This window comes from Portunus trituberculatus, chromosome 10, assembly GCF_017591435.1.
Source record: "Portunus trituberculatus isolate SZX2019 chromosome 10, ASM1759143v1, whole genome shotgun sequence".
In the NCBI taxonomy this organism is placed as follows: Eukaryota; Metazoa; Arthropoda; class Malacostraca; order Decapoda; family Portunidae; genus Portunus; species Portunus trituberculatus.
In genome coordinates this window covers 3,329,083-3,344,082 of record NC_059264.1, presented here as the reverse complement: position 1 = coordinate 3,344,082, position 15,000 = coordinate 3,329,083, and the positions used below count along the sequence as shown (strand labels likewise).

Genomic DNA, 15,000 nt, shown 5'->3' with positions numbered 1-15,000 from the left:
GTTAATCTTTTCTCTGGATTTCTGTTTCAATCACCTTCACAATTTTTTTTTTTTTTTCATCTTTTCTTCAGATTTATGTTAAAAAAAAATTCCCTGAAATATTATCATTATTGTTCATGTTTCTGTCAAATTCACTCTTTTTCTGTTTTCTCTAATTTTTTTTGTTGTCCACTTTTTTTCAGGTAGTCTATGTTGTTGTTGTTATTATCATCATTGTTATTACTATTATTATCATTATTATTATTATTATTATTATTATTATTATTATTACCACGTATCAGATCCCCTCTCTCTCTCTCTCTCTCTCTCTCTCTCTCTCTCTCTCACTTTCACTCTCATCCCTCCATCCTTCCTTCCCTCCAAATCTTTCCTCTTCCCCTCCCTTCCCCTTCCTTCCCTTCCCTCCCCTCCCCTTCTCCCCTCATCTCGTTTTTTGCCACAGTCTCACTTCACAGGGTCAAGAGTGTGTCATCCCTCTTTTTGCAAGTGTCTTCACCACAACACACGCAAAGGTCACTCACTCACTCACTCACCACTCACTCACTCACTCGTTGACTCACTCACTCACTCACTCACTCATTCACTCACTCACTCACTCATCCGTTGACTCACTCACTCACTCACTCACTCGTTGACTCACTCTCACTCACTCACTCACTCTTTAATTCACTCACTCACTCACTCACTCACTCTCTTTTTATATTTCGTTTTCTTTCGTTGGTTGATTTTTTTCAGGGAGTCTATTTTGTTTTTACTAATTTTTCCATTTTTTTTTTTTTCAAGTCATCTTTCTATTTTTATTCAATTTTTCGATTTATATTTACTTTTTATTTTGTTGTGTGTGTGTGTGTGTGTGTGTGTGTGTTACTTCTACTACTACCACTACCAATATTACTACTACCACTACTACTACTACTACTACTACCTGTTGTTGTTTCGAAGAAGAGACCAGTTAGGTAAGAATCATCAGCCTCCATTTCCTCTTTCTCATCTTCCCTCCCTCCCTCCCTCCCTCCCTCCCTCCCCTCCCCTCTTCCCTCCCTCCATACCTTTCTCTCCAGGTTACATAACACGTGGAGAGAAAACGTACCTTCCTGACCTCTCACCTCTCTCACTCTTCCTCTTCCCTCTCCCTCTCTCCTCTCCCATACCATAGGCAACGTTGACGAAAGCAACCTTACAAAATATGTGTGTGTGTGTGTGTGTGTGTGTGTGGAGAGAGTTTCCATTATTGTTGTCTTGGCTCCCTTCCTCCCTCATACCCCTCCGCTCTCCCTTATTTTGCCACCGCCGCGAGGCGCGGGGGCAGGTGGTGGACGGCGGCGTGCTCCGCGGGGTGCCACACCTGGCGGGGGTCACCACCTGTCCTCTAAACCAGTGGGCGCCACCTTTCACCACTCACCACTCACCACTCACCACTGGCCGCTGAGTGCCATCCGTGACGCCACTCTTACAGACAAATAATGTACGCACAGTGCCTTGGGTATGGGCGTGAGCGTGGGTGTTGGCTCAGCGGGGCGCGGGGCGCGTGGGCGGCGGCAGCGGCGGCAGGTCGCCATTCTGCCACGGGAGCAACCTGAGGCGGGTTGTGCGGCGCCGCCCGCCACGCCGTCCGCACGCCCACGCTCAGAGTTGCTTCTCGTTGCAGGATGCGCGGCCTGGTGGTGCTGCTGGCGGCGGCGGCGGTGGCCACAGCCCAAGTGGGGGGCGGCGGCTGGCTCAGCGACGGGTACCTGCCGCCGCGGCCTGACCCTGAGGGCGCGGGCGGCGGGGCATGCGAGGCAGCTGTGAGCACCACCACGCTGATCACCACGCGCCCTGTGGTAGAGACCGAGGCGGTGGCAGGGCCGCCCACCACCAGCCTGGCCGTGGCGGAGGGCGCGGTGACAGAGGTGGTGGGCGTGACGTCCTCCCTGATGGTGATGGAGACTCGGCGCGTGTTGGTGCCCGTGACGCGCACATACAACGTGGTGGCCACGGCGCTGTCCTCCGTGCTGGCCCTGCAGACCGCCACGCCGCCCCCTCTGCAGGTGACGCAGACACAGACCGACCTGTCCACCGTGACGGAGGTGGAGGAGGTGGTGGAGAGCAGCGTGGTGGAGGAGGTGGTGGACATCACCGTCACCACCACGGAGGTCGTCACGGACGTCATCACCGAGGCCACCACGGTGCTGGTGACGGACTTCACCACTGCCGTGAGCACCGTGACGCCGCCCGCCGTCAGGTTGGCCGTCACTAGCACCACCGTGGTGGTGGAAACTTCCTCAGTGGTGCAGGCCGACATGACCGAGCTGGTGACCACTGCAGCGGTGGTGACCAGCGAGGTGGTGAGTGTGGTGACGCCCGCCCCCGAGGTGGTGACACAGGTGGAGACCAGCATCGAAGTGGTGACTAGCACCAGCCTAGTGGCGGAGGAGACCTACGTCACTATCACCAGCACGGAGGTGGCCGAGGTCACGTCCACGGACACCGAGGCCGTCACCACCACGCTGGTGTCCACGGTGGTGTCCGCCAGCGTCACCACCGCACTCACCACGCAGGTGGTGGACGTGCCGGTGCTTTCCACGCTGGTGGTGACGGACACTTCCACCGAGATAGTGGAGGCCACAGCGCCACCGCTGCCTGCCGTCACCTCCACTGCCGTGGGCCTCGTGACGGAGGTGGTGACGGAGACGGGCGCGGCGCAGGTCAAGACGCAGACCGTGATGGAGGCCATGGAGGTGGTGGAGGTGGTGACACAGGTGGTGCCCGTGGAGATGCTGGTGACGGCCGTGCAGACCGTCACGGCGCCCTGCCCGCAGCAGATGGGTTACCCACAGCCCGCGCCGCAGCGCTACCAGCAGAATGCGCCGCAGCGATACTACCAGAAGGCCATGCCGCTCATCAGACTGAAGGGACTGCAGCTCCACCAGGGACGCGGCGGCCACTTCCAGAAGGGTTCCTTCAGGCCCTGGAGGGGCTAGACATTCCCTCCCACCCACCAGGCCCCCTCACCCCCTGTAACACTCCCTCTCCCTCTCTCTCTCTCTCTGCATAACCGTTGTCTTTGGGCAGATGCACAGCGCAGGCGTGGCGGCGGCGGGCGTGGCGCTGCTGGTGGTGGCGGCGCTGTGTGGCGGTGCGCGGGGCGCCAAGCTGCCGCCGCTGGAGCCATCCTCGCTCAATGAGATTCCCTCCGCGGGCGCCGCGGGAGCTGACTATGGCTACCTGGTGCCCACGCCCTCGCTGCCGGCGGGCACAGGGGCGTGCGCCACCACCATCATCACTGAGTACGCGGAGGAGGTGGTGACTGAGACGGTGACGGAGACGGCGCCGGGCGAGGTGGTGGTGGAGACGACCACAGTGCTGTCCACCACCACCGTCACCACCGCCTTCAGTGAGGTGGTGACCGCCACCGTCACCACCACAGACTACACCACCTTGGACGTCACCACCACGGACACCACCACGGAGACCACCACCATCGCCTCCACCACCACCCTGCCTGCCGCCACCGTCACCGCCACCGTCACGGAGACAGAGGTCACCACCGCGGTGGAGGCCTCCACGCGCCTGGAGGTGGAGACCAGCGTGGTGGAGAACACTGTGGTGGAAACCGAGGCCTCCACCGTGCTGGTGCCCACCGTGGTGGCCGTCACCGACACGCAGCTGGTGACGGAGACGCAGCTTACCACACTGGCGGCGGTGACGGAGACGGTGCCCGAAGTGGTGACAGAGGCTTCGGTGGAGTACGTGACGGTGCCGGGCCAGCAGGTCACCATGACCCTCACCGTCACCGACACCGTCACCACCACGGCCGTCACCACGCTGCCGGCCGTCACCTCCGAGGTGGTTTCCATTGAGGTGGTGCCGTCCGTCACGGTGGTGGTGGAGACGGAGGTGGTAGCTGTGACGCAGACGGAGGCGGTGACGGAGACGGAGGTGGTGAGCGTGGTGGAGACTGTGGTGGAGACGGAGGTGGTGCCCACTACGGAGTACGAGGTGGAGACTGTGGTGTCCACCGTGACGGAGGAGTTCCCCGTCACGTCAGTGGTGGAGGAGACCAGCGTGGCGGTGGAGACTGTCACCACCACGCTACCGCCGCCGCCCGCCGTTACTGTGGTGGTGACAGAGGCACAGGCTGTGGTGGAGACCGTGTCAGTCCCTGGCGGCGTCACGTACGTCACCACCACCGTGCTCGTGCCGCAGGTCGTCACCTCCACGGCTCTCGTCACCAGTACGGCGGTGCGCACGGAAGTCACCACCAAGACGCTGCCACCTTCCTGTGGACACGGCGGCGGATACTCTTACAATCACCCCAACGCGCCCCTCAAGCTGCCCGGCATGTACTAGCCTTAACGCCCCCATTCCCGCCCACGCCTCCTCCTCCTCCTCCTCCTCTTCTCTTCTCTTCATTTCCCTGTGACTCACTTGTAACCTTTCTGTCTAATTTATACATGGCATTTTGTTTTACTTTTCCTCGATCTTCTTTCTCTTCCTTCTTCATTTTTGTCTTTCATGAGTGAGGTAATTTTTTTTTTCTTCTTTCTTTTCCCTTTACACTTCCCCCTCCTCCTCCTCCACCTCCTCACCTCAATTCTTCCCGCCACTCAATAAAAAAAAAAAAAAAACTACCACCACTACCTCTACTACCACCACTGTTACCCTCACCCTCCTCATTGTATTTGTATGATAAGTAGCCATTAATTAAGAGTGTGAATATTATATTTTTCTTTAACAAACCTGTAAAGTGTTGCTGGACTTCATTGAGTGGAGTCTGTGTTGTGTAGAGACTATTCATTTTTGTATCATGTAAATGTTTGTGTTGCGCCAACCTCGTGTTTCATTGCCCTGTGTCCCCGTGTGTGTGTGTGTGTGTGTGCTAGATTTACATATTTCTTTCAGTTACTGTGCGTTTAAAATCACTTCCTGTTTCTCTCTCTCTCTCTCTCTCTCTCTCTCTCTCTGATATTATGAAAACAGTAAGACATGATTCCTCTCTCTCTCTCTCTCTCTAGGATATTATGAAAGCTGTAAGATATGATTCCTTGCCCGTCTCTCTCTCTCTCTCTCTCTCTCTCTCTCTCTCTGAAGGTGCTCAATACAAACCATACAAAAGTGCAGACTTGCTTCCATATATTTAACACAGACGGGAGGTACACATGTATATACACAGGAAGGGGGAGAGGGGGAGAGGGATGGGGGACAGGGTATGGGGCTGTATATTGTATAATCTCTATAAAATACTATACAGTGTTCCTTCAAGTCACTTATGTCTGTATTTCTGCTGTCTTTGTCTTGGTTCTCTTTCTTGGGTGTATCATGTCAAAATTTTGTTCTTGACTTATACATACATACAGACAGACAGACAGACAGGCAGACAGACAGACATACAGTACATCTATGTATTAAAAGCTAGTTCAAGTAATGTGATAATAATAATAATGAAACTACCAAGAGATTTTTTTTTTTTAAGATATAAGTAATATTTGTACTTTTTATTTTATTTTCTATACTTCACACGTTCTTTTAATCTATGTACAAAGCACGGAGAGATCATGACACACACACACACACACACACACACACACACACACACACACACACACACACACACACATTTCTATACATCATCATTGGTAACTAGGTAATTAACTCTCACATTACCTGATTTAAGTAGTAGCAGTAGTAGTAGTAGTAGTAATAGTAGTAGCAGTAGCAGTAGTAGTAGATAATAGTTAGAATGTATATAGGCAGTGGTGGTGGAAGTGGTGGTGGAGGTGGTAGTAATGGTAGCAGTGGTGTTAGTGGTGTTGGTGGTGGTGACAGCAGAATAAACATAGGAAGATGTGTTACTTAAAATAGTGGTGTTAGTGGTGTTGGTGGTGGTGACAGCAGAGCAAACAGGAAGGTGTGTTAGTTAAAATAGTGGTGTTAGTGGTAGTGTTAGTGGTGGTGGTGACAGCAGAGCAAACATGGGAAGGTGTGTGTTGGTGTAAATTGGTGAAAATAATCCAATATTACCTTACAATGTCACCAATTTTCATCATTAAACTGACTATGTATGTTGAGCTGACAGAATGATAAACAAGCATCAAATTTTCTTCTCTCTGACTCTCACTTACAAAATGTGGAGTTTCTTTTATGGATAAGTTAAGTTCATCGCCGACACTTAACCCCTTCAGTACCAGGACGCATCACCACATTCATTCTTGTGACTATTTGGTGATTTTATACAGCTTCAGAAACTTATGTAGGGGATTAAAATGGTGAAGACTCTGGCCATTAATCCTCTGACCTGCATAGACCTTTCCTAATGTCAATAAAATGGTCTAATCACACCCAAAACTCAAGGCAAAAAATGCATCCCAGTACTGAAGGGGTTAAATTATTACAACAAATCTTTTTCTTCAGTCACACGTACGTATATACAGATGTCTATGGTACTTCCCTTTATATTTGTATAATTCGATGCGAGACACAATACAGTCAGTCCTTCATGTATTTACAACACTTCACTGGGTTGTATATTCAGTCACTCATATATTCTGTTTCCTTACTGTACATTTACGACACTCTTCATTGGGTTGTGTACACTGCATGCTTCTGTAACACCTATCAACAGCATTAGTCTACACTTCAATATATTAGTTCTCTCAATATAATCTTTTAATACAAACTCTATTAGCTCATTTGAACACACTCTCAACATTTCTCACCGGTCTGACTCTCAAATGCACAATATATTATCTACCTAGTCTTGTTCAATGTATCTCTTCACTGTCCATCTTTATAACAACATCCTTAAACCAACACAGTACAATACATGAGCTTATATTTATCTTATCTTTCCTCTTAAAACAGAAAAAAGGAGGCAAATGCATGTAATATTCTCTCTCTCTCTTACAATCTTTCTCTCTCTCTCTCTCTCTCAAGTCCTATTCTGAAATGCTTTTGCTCTCTCACTACGACTATTTTCCAAAGCCACAGAGATGACTAGCAGGGTTCTCAAGAGTGTTTCTCCTGTTAGTGACATAAAGGATTTGTTGATCTGCCACTAGAACTGTCAAAACACACTTGAAAACCTGCGTCACTTCAACTAGAGCCTTTTGAATGTAGTGGAGGTGCATCACAGTGTTTGAGAATATAAGGCTCTCTCTCTCTCTCTCTCTCTCTCTCTCTCTCTCTCTCTCTCTCTCTCTCTCTCTCTGGCGCTCAAAAAAAATGTTACAGGCTTGCTTCTCAAACCAATCCTTGTGTTATGTCTTTTCTCTCTCTCTCTCTCTCTCTCTCTCTCTGGTGGTGTAGACAGAGCAACACAACACCACAACTAATACTAACAAGACTCTTACAAAACACACTGCTACTCTGAAAATATATTAAGGACACTTTTTAAAACAAGGGGATAAGGAAATAGAGATAGTGAAAAACAAATACACAAAAAATAATAAAAAGGTGGCTCTATTGAATTCTCTAAATCTCTTTGTTACCTATTCATCTCCTCCTGCTCCTCCTCCTCCTCCTCTTTCTTTCCTGACACTCCTGATTCTCCTCCACCTGTCACTCATTTCACTGACCTTTTATTCTCCTTTCCTTTTGTTTTTTGTACTTATATGACATAGTGATTCAATATTTCTTGTCTTTTTTTGCAATATTGTTAACTTAAATCATCTTTTTTTTATATTCTATTATATTTTTTATAATTTTTTTTTTTCGTTCTTCCTTGATAGAAAATGAAGAAAGTGAGTGAAAGACGTGCTCCAGTTAAGTGTTTTTTTTGCTTTTGTACTTCGGATATCATACAGAAAGTCTTATTTATGTATCTTCTTTAAAATTCGGTCTTTTAACATTCCTTCTCTCTCTCTCTCTCTCTCTCTCTCTCTCTCTCTCTCTCTCTCAACCAAACCAAACCTTACCTAACCTTACCTAACTTAACCTTCACTCTTCAACAAAACACAACAGTCATCTCTATACTATCCACCTTTTCCTTCCATCCACCTCCAAAACTCCCACTGCTCACCTTTTCACCATTCCTTCTCTCTTCTCTCCACCTCACTAGCACCTGTGTACCTTGAGAACATAGCCTCATACAGATTTGTGCCCCTGTATGTTTGTTTCTCTTAGGTGTACACAGGTAGGCTCTGGTGGTGGTGGTGGTGGTGGTGGTGGTGGTGAGGATGTAAGGAAAGGAAGAAAATGGTCAAGTGGTGGTGATGGTGGTAGAAGTAGTAGTTAGAAGTAGTAGTAATAGTAGTGGTGGTGGTGGTAGTAGTAGTAGTAGTAGTAGTAGTAGTAGTAGTAGTAGTAGTAGTAGTAGTAGTAGTAGTAGATAGTAAAAAAGACTTTCATTACTAACAATCAAAAAATATGATAAGGTAACACACACACACACACACACACACACACACACACACACACACACACACACACAGACTAGTATTTTTCACCCCTGCCATTTAGTTTGTTCAGTTTGAGCCGGACAGGAGGAACTAAAAAAAAAAAAAGGAACTCCACAGTGAAATAGAAAAGAAAAAAAAAAGAAATAAATATAATAAAATAGAAAAAAAGCAGGAATTAGAAGCAAGTCCGAGTAAACAGAAAAAAAATAGACTAAACAAAATAATTAGGACTGAGAGGAATAAAAAAAGAAAGAATTAGTCAGATTAACACAACTTTCTGGTGATGGGTGTACAATTGAATGGGGTAACGATGGGGAAACTTGCTAAGCTCGAGTCATGGGGAAAGAAATGCAGGGATATACAGTAAAAATAATGCAGGACGGAGGAAAGCAGTGAGGCAGATTAACGTCACTTCTCATGTGTCTATTTTGAAACACTTTGCTCTCTCTCTCTCTCTCTGACTATTTTCCAAGGCTACAGAGATGATTAGCCAGGTTTTCAAGAGTGTTTTATCTGTTCATAATGTAGAAATGTTCTTCATCTCACACTAGAACCATAAAAATCACCTTCAAAACCTGTCTAACTCTAAATAAAGCCTTTTAAATGGAGTGCACTATTTTCTCAAGGCCATAGAGATGATTAGCCAAGTTTTCAAGAGTGTTTCAGCTGTTCATAATATAGAAATAGTGTTCATCTCTCACTAGAACCATTTAAAAACACCCTTCAAAACCCTTATACCTTTAAATACAGCCTTTCAAACGTATCACACTATTCTGTTCAAGACCACAGAGATGATTTTCAAGAGTATTTCACCTGTTCATAATGTAGAAATGTTGTTCATCTCTCACTAGAACCATAGAAACACCCTTCAAAACCTGTGTCACTTTAAATAAGGCCTTTTAAATGTAGCGCACTATTTTTTCAAGGCCACAGACATGATTACTCTCACCTTGACTTCTTCCCTTGCCTTGTGTTGCCTTGCCTTCTTCCCTTGCCTTGTGTTGCCTTGCCTTCTTCCCTTGCCTTGCCTTGCCTTGTCTTCCCTTGTCTTCCCTTGCCTTCCCTTGCCTTGCCTCATCTCTTACACCTTCAAAACACTCTCTCTCTAGTTTTAACAATGTACAGATACAAAAATATGAATCATAGAGGCTTTGAAAAATAAATCTAAGCTTCTTAAAACAGAAACTAAAAATACTGTAATAATATTTCCTTAAAAAACACACACAAATGCGAAATAAATCTGAACTTACTAGAACGGGAACTAAAAAAACTTACTAATCTTCCTAAAAACTAAAAAAATTGAAACGTCAGATCAAAGAATAGGATTAAAAATAGAAAGAAAAAATAATAATAATCTCAAGTCAACACGTCAACAATTACAAAAATAGAAGCAACTCTAAACTCAGGAAATTAAGAGAAAAAACAGGACAAAAAAAGCTGTGAATCGCTGGAAAATTCAAAGATAAAGGAAAAAAGGAAGGAAAAACTGAATCGCTAGGAAATTAAAAGGAAAAGAGGAAAAAAATCTGTGAACCACTCGGAAATTAAAGGATGATAAAAAATAAAGCAGATGATGAGATGATAAAAAAGAAAGATGAAAGAAAAAGAAAGAAAAATAAATAAAGAAAGTTACAAATATAGGAAGAATAAGGAAGAGAAAGAGAGAAAAAACGAGAATAAAATGATAAAGATAAGATTTTAAAAGCCAAATAAATGAAAGTATTGGATGATTGAACCACACACACACACACACACACACTCTAACCTAACCTAACACACACACACATGCAACCTAACCTAACCTAACCTAACCTCACCTCAACCCAACCCGACCTAACCTAACCTGACCTGATACACACAAATATCTCATAACACCTTCAGCAAAAAAGAAAAAATATGGAAAAAAAAAAAAAAAAAATGATACACTTTCAAACGTCAAAGAAAGAAAAGAAGAAAAAAGAAAAAAAATAGTAAGGCAGTATTTCTTTTTCCAAATATGTGACAGACTCAGGTGAAGAAACACACAAACACACACACACACACACACACATGGAAATAATGAGCTCTGAGCTCGTTCCGTAGGGTAACGTCTGGCTGTCTCGTCAGAGACTGCAGCAGATCATACAGTGAAACACACACACACACACACACACACACACAGCATGTACACACACACAGACACACACACACAAGATCAAAAATTATAGAAAATGAACTGAAAACTCATTAAAAATATTGACAAAATGGCTTAAAAATAATGTTTACGGAAGGTGGCAGTGGTAGTAGTAGTAGTAGTAGTAGTAGTAGTAGTAGTAGTAGTAGTAGTAGTAGTAGTAGTAGTAGTAGTAGTAGTAATGGTGGTGGTGGTGGTAGTGGGGGTGGTGGGGGTGGTGGTGATGATGGTGGTGGAAGATATGACCTCTGTCACCTCCACCTGACCTCATCTGACCTTCCTTAGTAGTGGTGGTGGTGATGGTGGTGGTAAACTTCACCTTTCCTTCCCCTTCCCTTAATCTTCTTTCCACCTTTCCTCCATCTGACCACTTTCCCTCCACCTGCCGACCTCCCTCACACCCCCAGGGCGCGGGTGAGGGGGGTGAGGTGGAGGCGCAGTACCTGAGCATAGGTGAGTGGGCGGTACACCTGCTCCGCCACCGCCCTCACCTGTTGGTCCCAGCACATGTCTGCCGAGAGAGAGAGGCACACACACACACACACACACACACACGTGGATGAACACAACTTCTTTTTATATAAGAGGGGAAAACTGACCAAGGGAAACGACAATAATGAAAAAGGCTAACTATACATACACACATACATACACACATACATACATACATACATACACACATACATACATACACTCATACATACATACAGAGATACATTTACTCACCTTCCTTCTTCACCACGAGATGCTTGATGTCCGGAAACTCAGGACTCATTGGAGAAAAAATTGGAGACTTAAGAATTCCCACTGGCTCTATAATGGGCTCATACAGTTCCTCCTCCTCTTCCTCCTCCTCCACTTCCTCCATTTCCTCATCCACCACCACCTCTTCCTCATCCATCTCCTCCTCCTCCTCCTCTTCCTCCAAAGGCTCCTCGAAAATCTTCTTGGTGGCGATAAGCGAAATTTTACAAGGAATTTTTAACGCTTGCTTAAGACAGCTTCTCACAGCCTTGGCCTTCAAACTTGGCACTTTTTTCCTCCTCCTCCTCCTCTTCTTGGCATTCCCACCACTCGCCCCTCTCTTGGCACCCCCGGGAAGGACAGATGGGGTGGGGGAAGGGGTGTCGTTGGGGTGGAAGGGAGGTGGGGAGGAGTAAAGTCGGCGGATGTCGGAATATAAGTCATCTGGTTCAATCTGGGGTGTCTTGGTGGCTGTGGCAGTGGTGGTGGTGGTGGTGGTGGCTGTGGTGGTGGTGGTGGTGGTGTGTGTGCCTGTTGAGAGAAAGGTTTGGTGAGATGTGGTGAGGTGAGAAATGTGCTGGAAAAGTAAGAGGGACAGTAACTGATGTGAAAATTGAGAGAGAGAGAGAGAGAGAGAGAGAGAGAGAGAGAGAGAGAGAGAGAGAGAGAGAGAGAGAGAGAGAGAGAGAGAGAGAGAGAGAGAGAGAGAGAGAGAGAGAGAGAGAGAGAGAGAGAGAGAGAGAGAGAGAGAGAGAGACACACACACACACACACACAAAAAATACATAGACACACACACACACACACAACACACACACACACACACACACACACACACACACACCTTCCCATGTGCGTACAGCTTCTTAATGTCCATGTACGCGTCGTCTTCCGAGACACCACATCGTTCCACCTTCCTCTTGTTGGGTCTGGAGGGCGCCACTGTCTGGGGGATGTAGGGGAGGGGGGCAGCTGGGAGGGGTGGGGTGGTATGTGGTGGAGGTGGTGTAGGAGTCCACCACCCCCAGGAGCCGCCTCACCCGCCCCTGTGCCTCCACCAGCTCCTCCTCGCTCACCTGCAGGGATGTGAAGGGGTGAGTTGTGGTGGTGGTGGTGTGGTGTGGTGTGGTGTGGTGTGGCTTGGTGTGGTGGTGTTGTGGGGGTTATTGTTGGTGTGGTGTGGTGTGGTGTGGTGTGGTGTGGTGTGGTGTGGTGTGGTGTTGTATTTTCTTGTGTTCTTCATCTCTTTCCCTCTCTTTTCCTATCTCTCTCCTTCCCTTCTCATTCATCCCTCTTCCTTTCTCCTTTCCCCTTCCTTCTCCCTCCCCTCCCCTCCCCTCCAATCACCTCTCCTCTCTTCCCCTCTCTCCCTCTTTTCATTCTTGTTCCCCAATTCTATTCTTCTTTCCTCTTCCCTTCTCTTCTCTTCTCTCCTCCTTTCTCATTTCTTCCTCTCTTATCCCCTTCCCTTCTCTTCCCCATCTCTTCCCCTCTCTCCTCTTTCATTCCTGTTCCTCCATTCCCTTCTCTTTCTTTCCTCTTCCCTTCTCTTCACCCCTTTCCCCTCTCTTCCCTTCTCCCCTCTCTCCCTTCCTTTTCCTTCTTTCTTCTTCCCTTCTCCTCCTCCTTTCCTTCCCCTTCTCTTCCTCTCTTATTCCCTCTCTCTCTCTCCCACTCTCTCTTTCTCCCTCTCCTTTCTCACTACCCAATTATCCTTTCCACTTCCCTCCCCTCCCTGTCTTCCTTCCCCCTTCACCTCCCCTCCCTGCCCCCTCACCTGGGTCAGTGCCTGGAGCCAGGGGGTGAGGCCTGGCTCTGGAGTGGCGGCCTCCAGCTCTATTGTGAGGAGTGCCAATGCCAGGAGTGAGGGCCGCAGCGCACCACTCTCGCCACACCCCACCACGCGCCACAGCCTCACCGTCAGAGCCTCCAGCTGGTGTGTGGGGGATGCCTCGCCTCTGTGGGGATGAGATTGGGGTGACTGGGGGTGACAGGGAGTGATATGAGGTGTGTTAAGGTGTGTTGGGGTGTTTTGGGGTGTGTTGAGGTGTGTTGGGGTGAATTGGGGTGACTGGGGGACTTCTTGCCTCTGTGGGGGGGGGGGTGAAAGATGGTGAGTATGGGTGATTTGGGGTGAGTTAAGGTGTGTTGGGGTGAGTAGAAGTGCAGGTAAGGTGAAAATAAAGGAAGATGATGACAAAAACACCTAAAACACACGTAAGACACATTTAAAACACACCAAATCATACCTAACACACCCAAAACACCCTAAACACACCCAAAACCACCCAAAACACACCCAAATCCACCCAAAACACACTAAAACCCACCCAAAACATTCTATAACACACCCAAATACACCCAAGCACACTAAAACACATCCCAAACACTCCCAAACACACTATAACATCCAAAACACACCAAGACACACCCAAACACACCCAAAGCACACCAAAACACACTAAAATACACCCAAAACACACCCAAACACACTAAAACACACCAAAACACACCCAAACACACCCAAACACACTATAACATCCAAAACACACCCAAGACACACTAACACACACCCAAACACACTAAAACACACCAATACCCACCCAAAACACATCCAAACACCCAAAACACACCCAAACACAACAATTTCCTCACCTCAACACATGGCACTGCAAACTCTGGCTGTGACACTCCTGCTGGTGATGACGATGGTGCTGATGGTGGTGGTGGTGGTGGTGCTTCGGGGCTGTGACAATGGCTAGGGCGTGCAGCACCTGGAGGAAGTCAAGCACCGTGGTAGGAGGCAAGCACCAAGACAGTTTATCCAGCAGGACTCGTTCCATTCTGAGCAACTCCCTGGACGAGCACCGCATCTGTCCCCGCCACACTACCTCCTCTGTTGACGGTACGTTCTGCAGGAGAGAGAGAGAGAGAGAGAGAGAGAGAGGTGATGGGAAGGAGGGTAGGTGAAGGGAAGACAATGGGAGGGAGAAAGATAGATAGAAAGAAAGAAGGGATGGGGAGGGAGGGAGGGAGGAGGGGGAGGGAGGGAGGAGGAAGGAAGGAAGGAAGGAAGGAAGGAAGGAAGGAAGGAAGGAAGGAAGGAAGGAAGGAAGGAAGGAAGGAAGGAAGGAAGGGAGTGGGTGAGTAGGGACACAAACATCAAAACACACACACACACACACACACACACACACACACACACACACACACACACACACACTCAATACACACCCGTACACACCATACACGCCCACAAACACCCCATACACATCCACACACACACACACACACACACACACACACACACACACACCCCATCCTTACCTCATCCTCCTCATTGACCTTAGCGGAGAGGAACACAGCAGCAGCAGCCACAGCATGGAGGTACCTCGCTGGCACCCGCACTCTTAACAGCATCTGGTCCAGGATAGCCGCTGCCCCGAACTTCGTCTCATAGCCCCACCCCAGCGCCCCGCACGCCTCGCCCTGCCACCACACCGCCCCGTCACGCCCCGCCACGCCCACCTCCTCCTCTGCCTGCTCCTCGGGGTGTCTCGGGGCCTGAAAGGAGAAATGGTGTTTTGAAAGGGTGTTTTTAGGGGTGGTGGTGGTAGTGGTGGTGGTGGTGTTGGTGGTGGTGGTGGTAGATAGGTAGATAGATAGATAAGAAAGTATATAAATAAATAAATAAATAAATAAATA

The 15,000-nt window shown here is 47.9% G+C and overlaps 2 protein-coding genes across 3 annotated transcripts in view; both read left to right on the top strand.

Moving 5' to 3' along the window:
- Nucleotides 1-4,813, top strand: part of LOC123501988 (agglutinin-like protein 1) — a 6,427-nt gene extending 1,614 nt beyond the window's left edge. Inside the window, exon 2 of one of the 2 annotated variants that reach the window (XR_006673758.1) lies at nt 1,649-1,785. Coding sequence is in view for 1 of the 2 variants with exons in the window: in XM_045251126.1 (XP_045107061.1) it covers nt 3,055-4,332 (1,278 nt within the window). In the remaining variant the exon portion in view is untranslated. Of the gene's footprint in view, nt 1-1,648; nt 1,786-3,054 lie in introns of those variants that run through there. The other variant, XM_045251126.1, reaches the window with a different exon arrangement.
- LOC123501840 (cell wall protein TIR4-like) lies at nt 1,917-2,963 on the top strand. Its single transcript, XM_045250868.1, has 2 exons — nt 1,917-2,069; nt 2,136-2,963. The coding sequence occupies exons 1-2, from the start codon at nt 1,917-1,919 to the stop codon at nt 2,961-2,963; spliced, it is 981 nt and encodes a 326-aa protein (XP_045106803.1).
- Nucleotides 4,814-15,000: the final 10,187 nt, after the last annotated feature.

Excerpts from the sequence above, each read along its gene's own strand:
- LOC123501840 (XM_045250868.1), top strand. The coding sequence starts at position 1,917 with ATGGTGATGGAGACTCGGCGCGTGTTGGTGCCCGTGACGCGCACATAC. Across the intron at positions 2,070-2,135 it reads ACCTGTCCACCGTGACGGAG|GTCGTCACGGACGTCATCAC; the intron begins GTGGAGGAGGTG and ends ACCACCACGGAG.